General features: G+C 41.3%; 1 protein-coding gene across 1 annotated transcript in view; it reads right to left on the bottom strand.

The window, feature by feature from the left end:
• The window catches only part of BMPER (BMP binding endothelial regulator), a 292081-nt gene that overhangs the window by 109155 nt on the left and 158762 nt on the right, over window positions 1-24164 (bottom strand). Inside the window, exons 7-11 of the mRNA XM_004385314.1 lie at window positions 18329-18428; window positions 12110-12219; window positions 8639-8779; window positions 6227-6331; window positions 2195-2240 (exon numbers count right to left, since the gene is read on the bottom strand). Coding sequence (XP_004385371.1) covers window positions 2195-2240; window positions 6227-6331; window positions 8639-8779; window positions 12110-12219; window positions 18329-18428 — 502 coding nt within the window. The remainder of the gene's footprint in view (window positions 1-2194; window positions 2241-6226; window positions 6332-8638; window positions 8780-12109; window positions 12220-18328; window positions 18429-24164) is intronic.

The following is a 24164-nucleotide window of genomic DNA, read 5'->3' on the forward strand; positions in this document are numbered from 1 at the left end:
CCGCTGGGTGGGTTTGAACACCAACGTTTTGGTGGTTAGCAGTCGAGCATTTAACTGTTGTGCCACCAGGGCTCCTTAATACAGGCAGTCCCCATTTTATGACGTATTCAAGTTACCACGAACTGCACTTACGACCAAACTTTTTTTTTGTACATCTTATCATTAGTATTTTTTGTACATCTTATCATTAGTAATATGTACTACATACAATGTTGCTGATGTTATCATTCTCATGCCAACCCCCAAAGACAAATAAAGATTGGATTTATAAAGATACTGATACTAAAAGGCAATAATAATGAAAACTAAAAAAAAAAAAGGTACTCAACTTATGTCAGAACCAACTTGTGATGGAGATGAGGGAACAGAACCCCATCATAAATCAGGGACTACCTGTAGTTTGTATAATTGATTAGAAATCAACTGGTGGGTTAATCATAATTAATTCTGTTTCCTGCATTAATTTCTTGTCTCTGCTAAGTAATACTTGGTTCACTTCCTTTGCGTTATTACATGCACTTCGTTATCTTTAAAGAAAAGCTCTTTTATTAAATCTATAATTTTCATTAATTCAAACAGTACTTTCTTCTAGTATATAATTGTTTAATAGCTTTCTCCGCTTCTAAAAATAATGAGATAGATTCATCATGGTGTGTGTGTATATGTATACATATATGTACATACATAAAGATATATGTTTACCGACAGAGATAGAGATAAATAAACATAGATATATAGACATCTCTACATAGGCATTCCACCATTCATCAATTTGTTGTACTGTGATGTCTTGCATGTTGCTGTGATGCTAGAAGCTATGACACTGGTATTTCAAACACCAGCAGGGTCACCCACGGTGGACAGGTTTCAGTGTAGCTTCCAGACTAAGACAGACTAGGAAGAAAGGCCTGGTGATCAACTTCTGAAAATTAGCCAATGAAAACTCTATGGATCACAACAGACTATTGTCCAATATAGTGCTGGAAGATGAGTTCCCTAGGTTGGAAATCACTCAAAATATACAGTGGCCACAACCATCAACTCGAGCGCATCAAAAATCATGACGATAGCCCAGGACCAGGCAGTGATTCATTCTGTTGTACATGGGGTTGCCATGAGTTGGAGCCAACTCGAAGGCAACTAACAACAATAAAACACATCCATTGTCTAAAAGCGCTAAGCAATCAAAAAATAACAGAGCCAGGATAACTCCTAGTAATACAAACTCTGACTGTAGGCAAGTGTAACAAACAAACCTGATCCCACATGAAAGCTGCCTTTCAACTGTCATCAAAGCCCACTTCTCTAAGCCTGACTGGCTCATAATACTTTCTAATAGATTTCATGGCTTGATTAATCCTGTTTATCATACATCGGAACTAATTTGACAGCGACGTTACTAATACCCCTCTTTCAATGAAATACTTCAGAAAGCTATCTCAAAGTCACATGAATTCGAAGAGGACTGAAATGGCAATTTGCTAATAAATCTAGCATATGTCTCCATATGGCGATGATATTAAACCTGTTTCTAGGTTTTGTCTGCGTGATTAGCAGAGCAGTTACAGATGGCTTTCAGAATGGGTCGTGCTTAGAGAGAACCTTCAAGAACTCAGTTAAGAAAAGAGGACGGCAAAGCTATTGTCAGTTCAATGACCTCCTGTTTTGTCTTTGCCAACAGCAATACTGGATGCGCTCAGGTGAAAAGGTGAAAAGGTGGGAGTGGGAGAGAAGGAAGAGGAATTGCAGCTGTTTGGTTTCGTAACGATAGAAGGAGAATCCCTCCTAGATTATGTATAATGTTTGATTTTACTGGATATTAGTATCTTAGTCTCTATGACTGCAAATGCTCTTAGCAGTAAAATGCACATTAAATTATCTGGTCCTTTTCAAAACCTCATCAGACCATTTATCTTCTTAATTTCTCATAGCAACAAATTCAGGTGGAAATATCTATATTCGTCTCAATTGTGCTTCTGTGAGAGGATTACAATTGACTGAAAGTATCCGTAGTGATGTGGGATGATCCCACCCTATATCTACAGAAATGAAATGTGCATAAAACTTAACAAAAACAGCTGTCATCGAGGCGAGTCTCACTCAAGGTGACACTTATATCACCATTTTTCCCATTGCGCTTATAAAACGCAAAACAAATAATAACAATAACACATTTTCAGAGGAATAAACTTACTTTCAGTGCAAATAGGACAACATCCTTTCCTGTTGAGAATTTTACCCTAATCGAGAGAAAAACAAATAACAGGTTAGTATTAAGACACAGGATCTGCTGAGGACAAGTCTCTTTTTTAAATCTGATACGAGATAAACCAATGAAATCCATTCAAGCTGTATTTGAACTCAATGCCCAGATGGCAATGGTGAAAATGAAGTTTAAGTATCAGGTTCTAAGGCCATGCAAAGGCATTCAAAAAGTTGCCCTGTTTTTCTTTTCCTCCAAGAAATATAATACCTAAAGGACTCAGTGGTGTGATTTTTCTCACGTGAGGGGAAGATGGAGACAATCTGGACTCAAGCTTTTCGCTGATATCCAAATCCAGCCCTCTGGAGGCCAAGTGCACATATAAAAATGGGAATTGTCTGTCAACCTGTCAATCCACACAAGGCCTTCGTCTGTCTTTGCTTGCTGGAGGAGCCCAAATGATAAACGGTAACCTAAGCTCGGACTCGTCTGGTACTATGGCTATGAAGAATATCCACAGGGGATCAAGTTCAGCCAGATTTCTTCTTTTAGAAAGTGGTGTTACCCATTTTAAGTCATTTTTATCCAGTCAAAGTCAATGAAGCTGAGAGTTTTGAAATGCTTTGTAATTTTCCATTACCTTTCTGGAAATACTGTGCAGTCTCCTACACTGCGTTTCATTTATTTTTAGTGTGTGACATTTAAAGGAGGAAGCCTATTCTCTGAGCCCATATCACAGGATGGCATTGTCTTATCCCTGACTCAATGGTTCATCACAGGGAAAAAGAAATGTGGAAGAAGATAATGTAACAAACACCTGATGAGATATTTTACTCACGTTATCTAACATCAGGTAGTTGTAAGGATTAAATGAGTTAATACTTAGAATACTGCAGGGCTTAATCAATTTGAGACATTGCTGTAATCATTGCTATTAAGGGCAATAAAAAAATTGGAAATGGATAGTGATGATGGTTGCACAACATGGTGAACATAACTAATGTCCCTGAGTTGTACACATAAAAATGGTCGAAATGGCAATTTTTTAATGTATATTTTACCAAAATAAAATAAAAAAGATGTGCAACAATCTTACAAATATTTCCCTTTATATAGATGAAAGAAATTGATGTCCTGCAACACAGGAGTGATAGACGCAAAATCAAACCTAATTTTGTGTGACTATAAAGGCCATAAGGTGTCCTGGTGGTGCCGTGGTTAAGTGCTGAGCAGCTAACTGAAAGGTTGGTGGTTCGAACCCACCAGCCTCCACAGGAGAAACATGTGGCAATCTGCTTCCATAAAGATTACAGACTTGGAAACTCTATGGGGCTAGTTCTACTCTGTCCTATAGGGTTGCAATGAGTCAAAATCCACTCGATGGCAATCTTTTTTCTTTTTTTTTTCATGAAGGCCATGCTCTTTCCACCCTAGATTTTTATCTTCTTTGGCCTTTTATGTGTAAAAGAATTTAATATTTACTGAGTATCTGCTAAACACTAGACAGTGCTGTGCATTCTACATACTTGATCTCATTTAAACTTCATAACCCTCCAAATACTGTTGTCCTTATCCCTTGTTAGTGAAGAACAGGAACTGTGTCTGATTCATTTTTGCACCAGCTAGACCTAAAATGATCCACTAAAAGCTATGACAAATTTGAACGAGACTTAAAACTCAGCCCCGTTCAGCTGTCCATTACCTTGGGGCGTCATGATATATTTTCATTGCCTAGAGCTCTGTTATCTATTCCTGTTTGGCTCAGAGGTGTGCTTTGGCTTCTCATGCCTGAAAGCAGTTTAGGACAAAGCCAAATGAGGTCAGCTCAGCTGGCCCATGGAGTGAGGGCTGCAGGGGGTGGGCTAAGGTGCTCCATGCAAACCAAAGGGCGCACAGCTGTTGAAAGGTTGAAAGCCCAAGTCACAACAAAATATGATTCCCTGCATCTGCACCCCAGCAGAATTTGCCAGCTCCCTTCTTCAAGAAAATGAGACCGAGGCTGGTAATAATCCTAAATTAGGTAGGCAATAAATTGAGTACAGACTATGAAGTCAAACCACCTAGGTTATAGTTAACTAACTGTGGTACTCTGAGCATGCTGTAACCTCATCTGTAAAATGTGCCTGGTGTTAGCACCCACCTCAGAGGAGTGGCCTCAGCATTAAATGAGGTGAGCCCTGTGACTGCAGAGAAAGTCTCAGTACATGTTAGCCAGGAAGAGATGATGGTGTCATAACAACCCAGTCCCCACTGGAACCCTCACAGCCCTTCTCACAAATGACACTCCTTTGCCCCTTGGGGAGTTGGCAGAGAGGCTGGAGAAATTCAGCCATAAAATTCTTTTTCCACAAGAACACACACTTCTGGAAAAAGAGGTGTGTGGTAGCCAGGAAGGATAGAGCAGGGAATACAGGCTGCTGCTTCTATTTTTTTTTTGAATCTTCCCAGGCAATTCAAGGGAGGGCAAGTAAGTGTTCAACAAGGCTTTCCATGGTGGAGGTAGGTTATCTTCCAAAGACCTTGTGCTGGCCCCTGAGAAGGGAAAGTGTGAACCAGAGGAAATGTTGGAAAGCTGCCTAGACACACAAAGGCAGCCCTGAGGCAGGACCTGGGCACTGACAAGCTTTGACAAGATGTGGAGCAGGTGGGGCAGGGGAAAGGCCTTAGCTGGGAGGGATGAATGCTCCTGGCCCAGACGTGGTCCACAAAGAAGAAATGCTAATGTAAGGCTGGTGACACAAAGAGCGTTAACCTCCTTGCAGCGAGAGGACAATAAAAACCATCAACCCCGCTGCAAGTGGCAGTATTCAAGGGAAGCTGGAAGCTCCACATGGGCCTGGCCTGCTGAGGCTAGTTATTTGAGCCACCAGGTTGGCAAGGCATCCTGTTTTTGTCTTGTAGAATAAGGAAGCTCATTATTACTAACATGTGCTGCAAGAGTTCATTAGCAGGGAAGGTTCCCCGAGGACAGGCATAAATGATGTGATCCCATTTATCCCAATGAATATTTATGAGCAGACCATGTTTGAGTCTATTTATTGTATATCCCTTTTTTTGCTTTTATGTGAAGTTTTATGTCTGAGGTTTTTTAAAGCAAGACTAATTAGGTTTTTTTTTTCTTTTTTTTCTCCCCCCTTTATTCAGTTGTGCAATAGCAACAGCTGTTGTTTTTTCTGTGCCTCATTTGGCACACAAGTAAAAACAGCAACTTTTTGTTTATAATAATAACAGATGTGAATAAAATTAAAAGCTGTCTATATCGGAGAAGGGAGAAGACAGAAGGGAGGACATGTCCTGAATATATGGATATATTTTTTAATCTACTGGAAGGGGTACTGAATAGGTTTGACATTTTCCCCAAATGCACAAAACCTTGAAAGGTCTCAAGTTGCTGAGGTGAATTCAATGAAGCTCATACTTTAAAAGATAATGGTTGCTTTATTCAATGCACTTGGAACTGTGGGTTTGTGAAAAGAGATATTTCCATAAGGATGCTGTTTCCATCTGGGGCTACAAGGCAGGCCAGAGTTAGAGAAGAGAAACTTGGAAAAAGAGGCTACGGGTTGTTGCTAGGCAGGAGAAACCTCTTGGGGAATTTATTAATAAACAAACACATATTACATTGAATGGCTATTAGAAGAAAACTCCGATTTGAGAAGAGAGAGAGAAAGGATAAAAAGCAAAGGATGGATACGATGTCAAGCAGGAAACCCAGCAAAGGAAAATGAGGGAGCAGATATAACAGGAGTTGGAGAAGTTAAAACAAAGAATTGGTGGAAATCAATCAGGAATAGGGGAGTTGGGTCTGGGACAAGGACAAGGTAAGAACGATTTTCATGCCAGACTAGGATCTGGATGGGAGCTGTAAAAAAGATGGAGCTGGACTTTACAAAGGACATTTGGCTATTTGGGAAGTTGAACACTTTGAGGGATCTGGATTCTGTGTTCTGAAGATGGCATGGGGCCATGCCGCATATAAGACGTATCCCAAGACACTACGGTAAAGAGAAAATCAACCTGTACCTGAGGGCAGCTGCTGATGGGAACACACTGCTTCTTGCGACACTCTGTCTTGCCTTTTACACAAGCACAGATGGTGCAGTTAACAGAGGACCACATCTCTCCATCCTACATGAGAGAGCACAGGATTCCGCTATCAGCTGGAGGCAGATGCGAGCTCCAACAGATTGCCATTTCCCCGTCGAGGAAGGCATTCCTTACCTGATTGAGTGATACCACTGTTAGACCAAGAGACTCTGAGGTATTTATCTATACCCAGTCAGATTTCAGCTGAAGATTACTGGGAATTTGGATGTGTATGTGTGTGTGCCTGCATGCGAGTGTGTGTGCACATGTGTATATGTGTGCACACGTGCATACATGTATACACACTCATGTGTGCGTGCGTGTGCACACATGTGTGCCTTGTATGCCTGTGTGTGACAGTACGTGTGTGTGTGTGTGCATGCATGCATATGTGTGTGTGTGACAGAGAGTGTGAGTGTGTTCCCCCCAAGGATATAAAAAAAAAGTTCATGTGTCTGGCCAAGTCATATTTGCATCTTGCTCCTCATGCACCATTTACTTAGTTTCACCCTGGTAGACAGTCAAACAGGAATGTTCATATGTGATGCAATAACAAAAATCTAATTTTCCCCTGTTTGATGGGACTGAAATGCTTAAACTGTCCCGGGTGCCAACAGTTAATTGAGATGTCCAGAGGTGATTAGTTTATTCCCAGATGTAACACTGTTCTGGACCACATAGGAGATGAATATGCAAAGAAGAGTCGAATTCAAAGGACTCCTAGCGCCCAGGCAGACATCTGATTTGCAAGCCAGCTGAAATGCTAAAATGTAGAGCCCAGACAGAATACTCCAAGAGCCATGCCAATAAGGTACTCTCCTCCCAAAATGCAGGGTACCACCTTGGAACACTCTTAGACTCTTGCTCAGCCAGAAAGGGCTGTTTGAGAAATTTCTTCGGCTCATCGCGTTTATAATAATCTGCAATTGCCAAATGCCCAGGTGGCACAAGGAGATCTTGTACCTCCTGAGAATGTGCAGGGATTTGCAAGCATCCTTGTTTGTGGGAGAAAAGGTCACATGCAACAGAGTTGGGCCTGAAAACCAAACAAGGATTCCTCCCTGGGCTTGTGCATCCAAGGAACAGACTTTGTTAAAGACAGAGAAACAAGCCAGATTGTTGACAACAATTCCTGTTTTTGAAGCTATTATAAGGACTAACTACGCTCCTGTAACTTTTATTTCTCAGGATAGAAAGCTCTAACTGCATCTGTCTTAAAGGATACCTAACTGCTCCGCGTCCTCTCGGCACATATTTCTAGCACTCATGTTTCAAGGATGACTCTGTAAATTATGTCAGGCCTCAGTCACTCAAAGGAACTTTCTTACAAGGAGACTTGAAAGTGTTTTGCACACAACACCAGCATGAGGGTGAGTCTATTTCATCTGGGTACTTTGGAGACCGAGGATGACTTTGGGTAATAAGGACACATAAGTGGCTCTGAAAGCTGGTGTAAATACAACGCACATGTGCCCCCCTCCCTTGGGTGTGACACATCATGTCTTCTCATGGATTCCATAAGAATCAAACACTCTTCCTCCACCTGTTACAAAAGCAGTGTAACAGGACTTCTAGGTAGGTGTGGACACCTGAGGAGCTTCTACCTCTGATGGAATTCAGAGGGTCTCAATTCGCACAGGTATCAAGCTTTCCTTCTCCAAAAATCAAAATACATCTTCTTCAGGTACAGAGGGACTCCCTCTACCCCTGGGGAAATGGACTAGATGTGAGGCGCTCTGTCAAAGCCAACAATCCTGCATCCTAAAGTTTAAATGGCCACTGTACAGTTTCCCGCTCAGGAAAACACACCTGAAATCTGTATCAGATGGCAAGCAGACAACCCTTTGGGTTCAGTTGGGAGAGGACTCGCTTACCTTTGCTTACTTGCCATGCTGGCCACTTGCCCCGTGGACATCCCCACCAGAACATTTTCCAAATGAGAAAGTCTTTCTTTGAAAGGCAGCTTTGAGAAAAGCTTCCAAAAGTATCAAACATAGAATTGTTAGGATCTTAACAAGGGTCTTCACCCTGAGAAGGGTTAATGAGCAGCTCTGACTAAATGAGAAGCTCTCAGGAACCTGGGAATCACAGCCACGCCATCCATGGGGCATCTTCTTCAGCTCAACCCCAGTCACAGGGCAGACACATTTTGAAAAGGCAATCACTTTTATAGGTTTAAAAATAGTTCATAAAAAAATAGAGCCAAACAATTGCTTTTCTGCCCCTATCTGCACTTGACTAGGTATGTTATACACACACATATAAAATATGGAAAAAGCCAATCAACGATTTGTTTGGAGCTTTTGAAAAGTCAGTATGATAGTTCACACGAGCTTGTTTGTGACATACCCGGAAAATCTTGTTGCCAAACTTGCACACTTTAATGTCTTCGGGGGGCACTCTCAGGAGGCACTCCTCACAGCAGGCCTCCTCGCCTCTGTCACAGCTACCAGGGTGGGAGCATTTCTTCTTACACACCACAGTAGAGTCCTGGGGCCCAAAGGCAAACAAGAAATTAAAACGAATTTCCACCCTTACCAAACATCCTACTTGGCCTTCCTTTAACAGCCCACAGCTATCTGATGTCTTTAAAACACACACTCTATAGGTACCATATTTGAATTTATTGCAATAGATAATTCATTCATTTCAAAATGTTATTTGTTGATTAAATATCTGGATGAGAATATGAGGGAGATATGAAGAGTATGATACATCCTCTCTACCTTCCAACAGCTTATATTAATGCTTAAGAGGAGTTCTGATTCTGCTCTGGCCAGTGTGTAGCAAGAAGGCCCAGTCACTATGGGCCAGTCTGGTTTGTTCTTCCAGCCCTTTTTACCTTTTCATATCCTTCATTAATAATGTTCTCTGGGGTCTCCTCCATGGCTTTCTGCCACTTTATGGGAGTTTAGCACAAAGGCAGAAGATTTTTGATCAAAGAGTAAAAATTAAGAACCGATATCCCATCTCAAAATGAAATTCCTCAGGTGTGTTGTGTTCACAAAAGCACCAAACGAACAATTCCAGAACTAGACCTGGGTCCTAGGGTTCTACTGTAAGTAGTGTGGCCTGAACCAGGCCACTTAAGCCCTGCGGGTGGCACCCTTATATCCGTAACTTAACGGGGCATGGTATGATTTCTAAAAAAGCGCTGTACAGTGAATAAAATAACCAAGTAAATTTTACCTACTAATTCATTTAACAACACATTCAAGAGAGGTTTAGAGCAGCTTAAGGAAAATAAATTTCTCTAGTTCCCCAGCCAACAAGACAGAATTTCACCTGGAGTAGGCCATCAGCTGGAATGACAGTAAGAGCAAAACATTTATGAAACTGACTGGAAGATGAGTATAAAGAAGTGTTACAGGGTAGATCAGTGATTTCACTGAAGTGTTGAGTTAGAGTGAGACCAGTGACAGAGAAATGAAACCAAACCCATCCCCAAGACACAGACCCTATTAGCAAGCATTGAGAGGACTCATTTCTGAGCATTAAGTACAAACACCTTGTGTGAATTGACCTATGCAACTTCTGCTGCCTCTGTATTAATTCCTTGACTTCCAGAGGTACTTCCGGTACCATCTACTATACTCCAATCGACTTGTTCCTCTAAGCTTAGTATGACCATGAGATGCTCCTCCAAAAAACCATGGCATTTTATATCCTTTGTTTTTAAGTTCTATCCACATGATGGAGTGGATAGAGCACAGGATTTAGGGTCAAACAGGACCAAGTTAGGATTCCCATTCATTTATTAGGTGTGTGAACTTGAGCAAATTCATCGTCTTGAGCCTCAGATTTCTCATCTTCAAAAATGGAGATGAGAATGCCCACTTCTCAGGTTACTGTGGGGTTTACATAAAATATGTAAAGTACCTGGCATGGTACCTGACACATAGCAATTATTATAAATCAGTTTACAAATCAGAAAAAAAAAAAATCCTTTGTCAAAGTGGGTGTCCTGATATCTGGTGTGAAAAACAAGGGTGCTCGTTAATTCTCAAATAATGCATACTTTACTGTAGCGCTCTCAGCTTTCACAAAATAAACAAACATACATACATATATATATTGTACTTTTTATACTGTGGGCCTAGCATTGGATTAAGCAATGAAAATATGGTGATGGATGTACTTATGTCCTCAGGGGGCTCACAAGGTAAGAGAGGAGATAACCATGCAAGCAAATAAACTGCATTATAACATGAAAAATAGAATTAGAAGAGGTGTAGAGGTAGCAGAGAAGAGGGAATAAAGAGGAGTTTGCTAATTTAAATTTCAAATTTAAAGAAGGTGAAGACACTGCAGGTAAATGAATCAGCAAATCTGAAGGTCCAGAATCATGAAACCATATTGTGTTCTGAGAACTATTAGACAGTTCCCTGCACCTGCAGTATAAATTGTGAGGAGCATTGAATGGGGTTGCTGGAGAGGGGAGTGCTAACATAAAAAATAACTCTCATTATCCAATATGATTGCAGCCTGATTCTTCAAGCATCCAATCTCCCAAAGATAACTGTGAATTTATATGCTGATAAAGCAACCTCTTGAAAGAAGAGGATTAATTACACTTCTTGATGAGCAATGGGACATACTGCCTATTCATCTCTAAGAGGGTCCCTGCATAACTAATTCCCATTCACAGGATGCCTGGCTTTCCTGCAGTTGAGGGAATTGGGAATGTGATGTGTTTCATCAAAGACTCAGTATCCCCATGAAGAAGCTGTAACCTATGAAATTCCTAGAGGGGAAGAGAGGTCCTGAAGATGGAGGCCAAGGCAAACAGACGGAGTTGCTATGTGTTCAGCATAGGATAATACAAAACCACAGAAGAGGGGAAGGATCTTCGGGAAAGTATTCTCAGGGTGAAGAATTACTCCATGTTCAGTGCCAAGGAACAGATGGTTCAGCCCTACCCAGCCACCGCCCTGAAGCAGTGCATGGTCCTTAGCAAAGCGTGCCTCAAGTAATCAGGAACTTCTGAACTCTAATCCCAACTACTGACTCATAACTGACATTGAGCACAGTTCCTCCCTTGCCCTCTCTAATCCTTTAGCTATTAAAAACAAAACAACTATCACCACCACCAATATGCATGATGCTAAACTTATGTCATACAAATGTGTGGGTTAACTTACTAATGGATGGTCCTGCAGTTCTCTGTGATAAATGCTTAAATGATAAAATACTGCTGCACAAATACAGCTGCACAGGTACAGTCTGTGAATGTGTGGTGTGTGTCCCTTTAAACATCTGCAGCAGTGGAATTCTTTCTTTACCAGTCATTAGACTTCCAGGTGCCTTTAGAGAAAAGTGAGCAATGCCTCACGTAAGAAATGGCACAATGAGTACCACATAAATACTCTCTTCCCTAATGTCCATGTTTATCTTTGTGGTGAACTGTAAATCTATGCTGGTCTCTTCTCACGAGTGTAATTAAAACCACGTTCACTGTCAAGTGTGCCAGAGAATTCTGCTCACGTAATTAAAGCCCAAGAACACTGCCCTGTGTATTTGTCTGATCTGAGAAAGTTCCTCGGGACAGACCCTCAGAGTTTGGTTCTCATCACCAGGAGTTCACTTGTTGGTGCTCAGAAGATGACAGTGAGTTATAATTTGTGCCCCACATACGGACTTCCTTGTGACCTTGAGTATGACTTCACTGATAGAACGGCATCATTGCCTCATTAATTTCATTCATAAAATGGCATTGATAATGCCTCCTCCCAATAACACATTGTCACCTCTGGCTATGATGCTAACACTGAGACCCAAAACCCTGTCTGTCTTAGGTCACAGCCCCTCAGCGCCACCTACCCTGCAGATGCATGCTGTGCAGTTATCGTAGAAAAACGAGGATCCATTGTCATATACGTCACTGCGAAAGAGGCAGCTTCCAAAAGGGAGGTCAAACACTTTCCTCTGGCCTAAAAGGAAGCAAGTGCACAGCATAAGCAAGGTAGAAGCCAGGGATGTCCCATTTTGTCACCAGCAATTACATCACTGGACTGATAACATTCTCACAGGACCAGGTAAATCCAGTGCACAAAAATAGAGCCTTAGATCCGATGCTCCCAAGGGATCCCCAGGAGTCATTAATTTAGAAAGTTTTTTGTTAAAAGAGTTTAATCTCCACACTCAACCCTGTAAGTTCAACAAATCTTTATTAAGTGTTCACCATAGTTAATCAAGATGACTGAGACACAGGATTGCCCTCATGGAACCCAAGTCTACTGGAGAGACAAACCCACAAAAGACATTCAATGCAACGATTTGGTAAGTGCTAAGAAAGAGGCCAACCTGGGAACTGTGGAGACAGGAAGGTCACATAACACTTCTTAGAGGATGTGACATCTGAGCTGTATCTTAAAGATAAAATGAAATTACCCAGAAAGTGGGTATTGGCAGAGAAGCAGAACAAGGGGTCAAGACATGTCAAGAAGAACTAGAATGATGAAAAGACCAGACGTAATGGTCTGACTGAGACTGGAGGAATCCCAGAGAGCATGGCCCCCAGACTCTCTGTTAACCCAGAACTAAAAACATTCCCGAGGTTAACTCTTCAGTCAAAGATTAGACTGTACTATGGGACATAAAATGTTACTCGTGAAGAGTGTGCTTCTTAGCTCAAGTAGATACATGAGACTAAATGGGCAGCTCTTGTCTGGAGGTGAGATGAGAAGGCAGAGAGAGTCAGGAGCTGGTTGAATGGACACGGAATATCAGGGGTAGAAAGGAGGAATGTGCTGTCACAATATAGGGAGAGCAATTAGGGTCACATAACAATGTATGTATAAATTTTCATATGAGAGACTAACTTGAATGGTAAACTTTCATTTAAAGTACGATACAATAAAATTAAAAAAAAGAAAAACTAGAATGAGCAGAAAGAGGAACTAATGAAGTAGCATCTCAGCCGTGGAAACTATAGATTGGTTGGAATAAAGGATGAGGCTAATTCAAAGGACGCACAGAGGCAGAATTCAACTTCACCTGCCAAGTATCAAACATTTCCTAGGCATTGTATCTCTGTAGAATGGGCTTGGTTTTCCCTTATGTGAGGACTGAATAGTGACCAAAGGGACAGAACAAACAACCCCAAATAAGGAGTACAATCCAAGCTCTTCCTTTCTTTCGTTATGTAAGAGTTTCTGTCTCCTTGGAGCACATCAAAACATCTTTGAAATGTTTCCTTAATTAAGGTCTAAGGAAAGAAGCCAAGGATTCAGGTTTACGCATCAGATTTACATCCACATCCATCTTCCTTCTTGTAAAACGATTAATAAATCAGTTGCTGTCGAGTCAATTTCAACTCATGGCAACCCCATGTATATCACAGTAAAACTGTGTTCTACAGGGTTTTCAATGGCTGATTTTTCAGAAGTAGATAGCCAGGTGCTTCTGTATGGACTCAAACCTCAAACTTCAGTTAGCAGCTGACAGCATTAACCATTTGCACCACCCAAGGACTCGAAAAGGATTCATACCAATCTCTGTTTAGGGTAAGCTCTAATGCTGGAAATATCTATAAACACATATTAAATACAGTTCTCAGGATTAGAATTGTTGGAATTACTGTTAGTAGGAGTCAAGAAAAATGGTATCTTCCTATCAGAGTCAATCTCAAGGCCAGGATACAGCATAAATTCAAAATCATTAGTTTGGTTCTCACCACCAGGACCAAACATGTTGATCCTCAAAAGAAGAGAGTGAGTTATAACTCTGATCTACATATGGATTTCCTTGTGACCCCGAGGGGACTCGAAAAATGCCACCAATAATGCCTCATCCCAATAAGACATCACCATCTCTGGCTACAATATTTCCATTAAAGTGTAAATCTAAAACTGGTTAGACAACAGTTAGCCTATGATTATATCTGCACCTTACAAGTATTAATAGACTGAACTAGGTGGGTATTCTCATGTTCACACCCAGGTCCTAAGTCTTTTGAACTTCCTAAGAACTTACAGGCTAAATTAGAAGATTATCTACAAAATACAGAATTTATCCTTTCCTTAAATTGCCCTCTTGGTTTACACTGAAGCATCAGAAAACTGTGTGCAGCCTGAATTACATGGATTTGGGCCACCCCATCAAATCACTTCTGTCAAATCACACCATGGTTTTAGGGCATTATAGTTTAAGAAACAGCCCTAAGCAATTCTATATTTGTGTTTACTATAAAAATGATGGTGAGGTCTTTCTTCACTATTTTAAACATTGTCCTCTTTATACCAATCAAGAGATACATTTCTGTCTTTTAAGAACTAAAAATTGCTCTGCTTCACTTGAACAATTTTTATTTTTTAATTGTGATAACCTGGTTTACCTCTTTCCTATCTTTTATCTACATGTGCCTCATGTATTTTGTAAGGGGTCTTAAATCTTTTTTGGCAAAAGATAAGATATAAAAAAATAGGTACAGTCAAGCTTTCCCTCTCCATCAATCGAAATATGTCTTCTTCGCAGCTTTGAGGCCTTTTCATCTCTTAGAATGAATGGCCCCTTCCTGTGTTCCAATAGCCTATTGCTTTTACAACTAGTATAGTACTAAATACTATTGCATAAATAAATGAATGAATACATGGATCACCAAACAGACATTTCAATGAGTTTATCCCCTTGAACAAATGTGACCAATGGCTTAAATTATCCTTCAATAAAATGTAAGTTTTACAGAAGAAAAAAATGGTTGGAAAGCTCTTAGCACAGTGCCTGGCACTAGGTAAATGTCCCCAGTAAGTGGCAGATGATAAGTATTATCATTATGTTGTTACCTGTCATCGAGTTGGCTGCCGAGTCATGGCAACCCCATACACAACAGAATGAAACACTGCCCAGCTCTGTGCCATCCGCATGATGGGTTGTGGATCAGTCCATTGTGATCCATAGGGCTTCCATCGATTGATACTCCAAAGTAGATCATCAGGTCTCTCTAGTCCATCTTAGTTCTGGAAGCTCTGCTGAAACCTGTTCAGCATCATAGCAATGTGCAAGCCTCCAATGACAGATGGGTGGTGGCTGCGCATGAGTTGCAATGGCCAGGAATTAAACCCAGGTCTCCTGCATGCAAGGCAAGAATTCTACCACTGAACCACCACTACACCACATTATTATTATAGTGGTAGTATAATGAAAACCTGATCCTGGGCCGGGTCACTCTGAGAGGTGCATTGGACACTTTGTGTACGCTGACCTCTGACAAGCTCGTCAGTGAAAATGAGAAAGGAGGAAGGGAACACTATAATGCAAAAGGCACAAACATGGTATGTGAACTTCTCCTGAGAGAGGAGAAATTACCAGCAAATCGGTGTCCAATCAGCCAAAAGTCTAATTAGTCTAAGATTTCAGCATCTAGAAAGCATCCCTGAGTTTGTATGCTTTTTCCTTTCTGTCTTTTGTTGTGTGGGGATGTTTCTTTCCACCCCCAAAGACCATCAAATCTTACCTTAATCCCAAAGTCATCATGACCTCAAATAAAGCATTCAATAGAACGGGTCAGGGACCCCGTGTACAGCCCGATCTAAGCTGTGTTCACATCATTCCGTTCTCATTTGGGAGAATTCTGATTTCAAGTTTCCTGAGACGTACTGTTCTTTTGTAGTCTGTCTTGTGACCACAGTGAACAGAAAAACCTGCATTCAATACAACATCCGCTGCTCATGTGGGAAGATCCGCGCTGACCCATGGTATCCATGGTACTAGCTTCAAAGCACTCATCAAGTTGACTTATCTTTGAGGCCAGGCTCAAATGCTACCTCCTCTCTGATGACTGACCCACTTAGATGGAAACCTGCTTCTACTGTGATCCCCAGCATGATGTTTCAATCACAGTGAATTTGCTAACTTTATTCCAGAAGCACAAACACACAGTGGCAATCCCAAGAGCGCACATGTAAGTAAAAATGTCTTTAGTCAGGCATGTCTAAACAATTCTCCTTTGCTCTTATAATTGTTTCATATAGACTTTAAAAGTCTATAGATGAAGTAAATATCTCATATTCACTTGAACAGATGTATATACATGCAACAGGAAGGCAAACACTGTTGGGTAAAGAGTTAGTAAAATCCTAAGAGGAGAAAGCTGTTCTACTTTAACAAAATACATTTATTTGCCAATTTCAGTGTAGAAGGACAGACTTCAGGGCATGGCTGTAATAAGCTGGGAATGAGAAGAATAAATGAACGAAATTTTGGGGGTTGGGGAAAGTGAACTATGAAAGAAAGGAGAGATGAATCAAGGAAAGGGTATGAGAAGTAAATTACATGACTCAGAGCCAAAAGAAAAAAGACAACCAGTGAAATGTTCCCAGAGGCAAAAGAGCTAAGACCTTTTAAGAAGCAAACTAGTTGCCATCAAGTCAATTCTGACTCATGGCGACCCAATGCATGTCAGAGTAGAACTGTGCTCCACAGGATTTTCAACAGCTGATTTTTCAGAAGGAGATCACCAGGCCTTTCTTCTGAGGCACCTCTGGGTAGACTCAAACCTCCAACCTTTTGGTTAGCAACCGAGCACACAACCATTTGCATCACCCAGGGACTCTTTTAAGAACCAGACAGGCTAATATTCCATTTTAAGTTGTTTACTATGTTTCAGTGAGGTGATTACCTCATGGGTTAAAAACTGGCAGTAAAATCTGCTACACAAGTCTTGATTCAGTGGCACCACAGGATATGGAAAGACTTGAGGGGTGGAGGTGGTGGTCCTCTGAAAGGACAAAATGATGGAAAAAAACAAAACAAAACAAAACAAACAAACAAAAAAACGAGCAGAACAAAGAGAAAGAAATCAGCAGGAGCAGAACACAAAGTCAAAGGTCACTAGGGAAATATCAGCCCCCTCAAGGATCCTTAGAGATCCTAGGGGGCTGCCAGATGTTTTACTGTATATCGAGGGTGGATTCAGCTACTTTTATCTGAATCTTAAATAATCTGACCTCAACCAGCTCAAGGGCCTAGGAATCATTAAGAAGCCATCATATGGATTATAAACAAAAGCCAGAGTATCTCAGGCTCTAAAGACTCCCCATCATGGTTTTCCTCCTTTTAGGTGGCAACTTGCTGCCATCCCAAGTCATCAGGGAAGGAGCTGCAGCAGGTTAGAGCATGGGCTTTGGGATCACACTGCTTTGTGTTCAGATATCCACTCCAGAACCTACCAGCTGCATATCTTCTAGGAATCTATTTCCTTCTCCTTACGATAAAACTCATAGTAGCACGTATGTTATACATATGAATTATATATTCAGTACGTGTTTCATGGCTTCTTGAGAAGATTAAATGAAAAAAAGCATATAAAGTGCTTAACATGGTATCCAAAACCAGTTGCCATTGAGTCGATTCTGACTCATGGCGACCGCATGTGCGTCAGAGTATAACTGTGCTCCACTGGGTTTTCGGTGGTTGGTTTTTCAAAAGGAGATCACCAGGGCTTTCTTCTGAGGCACCTCTGGGTAACATCCAACTTCTGGTTAGCAGCCAAGCGCATTAACTGTTTTCACCACCCAGGGACTCCAACATGGTGCTTAATACATAGCAAATACTTAACAAAAAATAGTTTAATACTCTCCTCTTGTTGGCTATCATTCATAATTCTCTTTCAAACCTCTTGCTCTGGGGCTTGTTATCCTCCTACATGTTTTTGCCTTTAAAAATAATAATAGTCCGTATTCCTTCATATTTACTTCCAATGCCTTTAAAATAATTTTCTACTAATAGCCATACCCTCAATTAAAGATAGGTTCTTTAATACTGTTCTTGTCGGCAAGGAGATACTTATCCCAGACTGTCTGAATGATCAGGCTGACAGATACAAGGGAAGATAAGACAGAAGCATCATCTGTGGAGGCCTCAAAAATGAGCCCAACCCTACACATACCTTATCTCATATAATTAGAAGAGGCAATCACCTCTAACAAACCATGAAATAGGACAATATGAGAACGTCAAGATAACATTGTGGATGAACACTTTCAGCAGAAACTCGAAGAATACATTACGTTGGTCTTTAACCTGAAAATAGTCACTCACCCAAACATTTGGGGCAGCACTGTCCTGGGGGAATGTGACTAAGGTGCTGAGGACAGGAGAGAATGGGACAGACTTCTCTCACGCACTGTGTCCTGCCTCCCTGAAGAAAAGAGAGAGAGAGAAAAAGGGACATTTAGAAAAGTAAGTGCATATACATCGTATATCCAAGATTTCTGGAACAAACCTAAGACCCTTCCATAGTATCAAGTCCGCGGGGTGACTGCTTCTTGTTGTTGTGTGCCATCAAGTCGATTCCAACTCGTAGTGACCATATGGGACAGCACAGAGCTGCCTCATGGGGTTTCCAAGGCTGCAGGTCCATGTAATTTCTTCCAAGCATCCTTTTATCTTCCCTGCAGGTCATACAAACTGTATCTACAAAAAAGACTGCCCCTGGAGAGATGATTTCGACACCTCCTCCTCCCATCTAACATCATTCTCCTCCTCTAGACTTGGCTTTGGAGTAGGTCAAGGGGGACCCACTGTTTCGGTTTGCCTGAGGGGGATGTGGGACTTTCGGTGCTAAAACCGGGTAAGTCCCAGGCAAATCGGGATGAGCTGGCCAACTTAATAGCTCACTGTTTCTCTTTAAGCACACACCCCTGCCCTCCAAAAAGAAAAAGGAATCCTTTGGGTTTTAATGAGGTTTTCCTCCTCTTCAGGCCTCCATTCTTCTTTAGGCCTGGTAGATCTCCTTTTCCAGGAAGACTTCACTTTCTGCCACAAGCTTGAAGCTGTCATTAAGGTAGCTCAACAAGGTTCAAACTAGAGGAAGTGGTCAATCCACTGAAAATCAATACACTGAAAGCCATATTTCAGAAAGGCTGTTTCACTGAAATCACCAAACTAACAAAATCTGTTTCCATAACTAATTATAAAGTGCATGATGATTGATATTAGAAGGACTAGCAGAGCCTCGGAGGTCTATGGGAGAAATTCTGGGCCTATAGATATTTTTCTTGGCTCTCACTCTCAATTCTTTTTGACCCTCAGCACACCTACCTCTGACACTAGTCCTGTTCTCTGTCACTCAGTAACACCCCTTTCTCTGCTACCAGTATCTCGCCATCTCTAGAATGTCAAGGTATATGTCTTAATTATTTAGTGCTGCTATAACAGAAATACCACAAGTGGATGGCTTTAACAAAGAGAAATCTATTGTCTCACAGTCTAGTAGGCTAGAAGTCCCAATTCAGGGTGCCAGCTCCAGGGAAAGGCTTTCTCTCTCTGTCGGCTTTAGGAGAAAGTCCTTGTCATCAATCTTCCCCGGTCAAAGAGCTTCTCAGCACAGGGACCCTGGATCCACAGGACCCACCATTCTCCTGGCTCTTGTTTCTTGATTGTATGAGGTTCCTACACCTCTCTGCTTGCTTCTCTCTTTTATATCTCAAATGAGATTGGCTCAAAACACAATCCAATCTCATAGATTTAGTGCTGCCTCATTAACATAACTGCTGCTAATCCCATCTCATCAACATCATAGAGATAGGATTTATAACATAGGAAAATCACTCCAGATGACAAAATGACATACAATCACATAGTACTGGAAATCATGGCCTAGACAAATTGATACACATTATTTCTGGGGGACACAACTCAATCTATGACAGTATAGTATGCCGACTCACTCATCTTTCCCTTGCCAGACCACTACCAGTTGCTGTCAAGTTGATCCCAACTCATGGTGACCCTGTGTGTGTCAGAGTAGAACTGAGCTCCATTAGGGGTTTTCAATGGCTGATTTTTTAGAAATATATTGCTACGTCTTTCTTCCAAGGTGCCTCTGGGTGGACTCAAACCTCTAATCTTGCGGTTAGCAGCCAAGTGCCTTAACAGTTTGCATCACTCAGGGACTCCCCCTCACCAGAAGCTCCTGTTTTTCCAACCTCAACAACCTGTAACTACATATTCAGGAAGCTATGTCACAGGGGGAGAAAAAAAGTACTTTCCAGTCAATTTACACCAAACAACCTTGCAAGACTGATGTGAAAACTATGCCAGGCAATATGAATTGCTATGAACTTGATGAAAAATTAAGATAATTTTTTTTTTTAATCAGTAAATCTGATTAAACAGATCACTAGGCAAACTGAATTTCAGTGAAATGGCTTCTCTGGGATTTCAGCTGGCAAACTCTAGACCTTCAAGAACCCATTGTCTCAAATGGGTAACTCATACCTCAAGAGGCATCAAGAAATGGGTAACTCCCACCTCAAAGAGCCCTGAGCCTCACAAGGGAAAGATTCCCTTAAGACATTTCCTCACACCTTTTCCACCACTTTCTGCATTAGCGCCAGGCTTTAAGCATCTGGATCAACAGCAGCACACTGCTATCTCCTGTTGTCCCTGCGACCCCTTCCTACTCTCACCATTCTCATTATTTTAGTTTATTTTCAGATAGGAAAGGGTGAAAAGGGAAGGGCATGTTATATGTCTTTTTTAATATGTGTTATTTTTAAGCCTTTTTAATATTGGATTCTTCCCCAAACCAATACAGAACATGCTAAAATACCACAAAAAACTCTTCTGTTGTTTTTACATCATCTCCAGATCAGCAAGAATCACTAAAAATCTCCTAAGACTCCCTGGCTGCTCTGAGATTCCTCACTCAATTCTGCATAATCTCAAAGTTAGGGGGCCTTTCACCAGACTTCAGAGGGACGTAACCTGAGTCCAGGTCAGACCCTGAGGTGTGCCCTGGCTTATATATAAAACACAAGAGTCAAACCTAGTGCGAGGGCTCCACGCTGCCCTTGGCTTTTAATTTCAAAGAAATTCAGCTGCAAGCAACTTCCTAAAATCTTGAGGCCTCAGGCCACATTAGGTAGCCTGTGTGTTGCCTTCTCTTAGGTGCACAGAGAGCACATTCTTTTCACTGATATTCTCTGTTCTTGTTGGATCAGCATCTATTTTTCAAGCATATTTTCAGATTAAAATTTTTAAAAATTGCATAACTGCAAAGGAGTTAACTTGTCCAACACTCTGGAAAGCTGGCAAAAAAAATTATGTGCACTCCAGTAATTTTCCTTACAATACGGTCAGAGAGCAAATTTTGCATACATAATACAACAGCAGTTTGTGTTTCCCAACAGTCAGTTAAAGTAACTTGAACTCCAGTCTGGTCTGCTGGTTTAGTCAAGTTTTATTTTGTTTGGGTTGCAAAGTTGTGGTATATCCCAAGTCCCCAGGCTGGATTCCAGTTAATGTCTCCAAAGAAAGTCCGAGGCTCTTTCTTTGTAGGAACACAATTACAGCTCACAACCTGCTTCTATGATTTCAACTCAGCAGGGACCTCCGCTTAAACTATAAGCTATGGCTATGTTATAAACTAAGAAAGTTAAAATAGCAGAAGTAAACATTTCTGTTTCTAAAAATGAACCAATTCTTTCTGTTATTGTGTGAACACAGGCTCTCTCAGATTATCACAATAGCTTTCTAATTGGCTTCCCTGCCTCAACTCTCTTCCACTAATCCATCCTGGAAGGTTCAAGATGTCCTGGATTCCTTTCCAACAACCATCCATCATTTCATTATTTTACTAAGTATTTGTTAAAGGTCTATCACCTGCTGTGCATGGATACAACAATGAACATAACACACAAAAATCCCTCCTGTTAAGAGTTTATATTCCCCAGCTGAAACTCAATGTATCAGACCTATGTGCTCACCAAAATCCACTGCCTTTTTCTCTTGAGCACACAACTAGACTACATTTCCCAGCCTACCTTGCAGCTGGGTGTAGACATGTGAGCACGTTCTGATCAATGAGAGATGGATGGAAAGAATATAACACACTTCTAGGCCTGACATATAAAAATCTTCCACTCACAACCCTACATACTCTCAGTTTCTCCCTCTACTACTGGATAGGCAGCTGACTGGAGAGGACATCAAGAACCTTGCAAGAAATATAACAAGCCTCGGTCCCTGAATCACCACATGGAAGTCTACCCACCAGACACCTACAATGAACTGTTAAACGAGCAAGAAATAGATTGTACTGCATTAAAACACTGAGAGGTATTAGTTCTTTATTATAGTAATAAGTCTACTGAGTCAAGACACCCCATAATCTGCTCTCCAATCTTCTTTCCCCTCATTCCAACATAAAGAAAAGGCTCCAGGGTATCTTATTTCTTTATTGTCCCCAAACACATCTTATGCATTCTGTCTTCTTTATACATATCTCTTTCCCCCTTTCTACCACCATCAGCCCCTATCTAAATCCTGCTTTGTGTAAGGTCTTCCTCAAGACCCCTCCCATCTGGGAAGTCTTCTTAGCCCCTCCATTTCCCAGTGACTTCCTCTCTCTTTCCGCATCATCTATACTCCTGTATTCGTGGGCCATAATGAAACATGCATAAAAGTTTAGCCTACAAGGTAACGCTGGTTTTGCCTCTAAGCTACATTGTCTTGGGGGCAGGGACCAGGTCCTATGTGCCTGATACCCTTCAGGAGAGTGATAGGCTCAAGGTAACTTCTCAATAAAAATTCACTGAATGAAAGGAAGGGCCAACAGACATAATGAGCTCTAGAATCTGGGTGAATTCATTCATACTACTTTAGCTACAGGATGCTGATGAGATGGCATAGTTCCTGGCTGTCTGCACACGCTTACCTTTGTATCTCCTTGGGTTTTGCCCATTTCAGGTACTAACTAAATATTGTTGTTGATACTTCAAAAAGCAACAGTCAATTTCAACATGTAAATCCAGTAGGATTCCTAGGATCTTGTATATTTTTCTAAATGTTTGAAAATTTCTAAATGGCTAAAATTCATAGGGGCTAATGACTATATTCCTATCTGGTTGACAAGAAAGGGAATGCTAAGAACTTTCACACTACATGGTTGTAATGATTTTCATCGTTTGTATTTCCTGGAAAGACAAGTTTGTTCTTTGTTGTTGTTAGTTGCGGTGGAGCTGATTCTGACTCATGGTGACCCCATGTGTTAAAGAGTAGAACTGCTCCATTGGGTTTTCTTGGCTATAATCTTTACAGAAGTGGATTGGCAGGCTTTTCTTCTGCAGAGCCACTGGGTAGCTTCAAGCTGCCAATCTTTAAATTAGCAGCCAGTCACAAACTACTTGCACCACCCAGACTCAGTCTGTTGTTTAGAGGTGGTCATTTGTTCTAACTGCATGTCCAAGAGCTTCTCTGGAAGTAGCCCCCTTCCACAAGAAAGACCTGAAACCTGTCCAGGTCTGTCTTCTGCCCCTTTATTTTTGTTTTAGCTGATTCAGTCAAGAACACAATTGCTTTGTGTCAAAGTTTATCCCACAGCAGCAGTAGTTTTGTTGCATAATAAATATTTATCTGCCTGAATAGAGTGACGAGTGCAAGATGACAAAACCACAGCCATGTGCAGGGAGGATGCTTCTCCAACCGCTGAGGACCACTGAGAATTGGGGGCTGGAGACCTTCCTGCAGCACTGTAACGTGGCACTCACCCCTGGACCAGGATACAGGGGCTGGCTCCCTGACAGGAGGCTGGGAACAGAAGAGCACATTACTAAACACTCACAAGGAGTCAGCTACACTCTACTGCATTCTAGACTGATTCCCTCCACCCCACAAACTACTCAATTCTTTGAAAAGAACAGAGTTCTCCATTAATTCTGAGATGGAGGAGAGAAAAAGGGGGAGAGAAGCTGGAGGGGCTAACGTAGGTGAGAAATACATTTTGAATGGGAAGCATTTATGGGTGGCCCATAATTCTTTTATCACAACTGCCAGCAGTGCAAAGCTGATTTATGAGCAGAGAACCCACTCTGAATTACAAATTGCGTCCAAAATCTTCACCAAAAGAAATGGATGCTTTTAGCAACGCCTC

This window comes from Trichechus manatus, unplaced genomic scaffold (assembly GCF_000243295.1).
Source record: "Trichechus manatus latirostris isolate Lorelei unplaced genomic scaffold, TriManLat1.0 scaffold00137, whole genome shotgun sequence".
Classification (NCBI taxonomy): domain Eukaryota; kingdom Metazoa; phylum Chordata; class Mammalia; order Sirenia; family Trichechidae; genus Trichechus; species Trichechus manatus.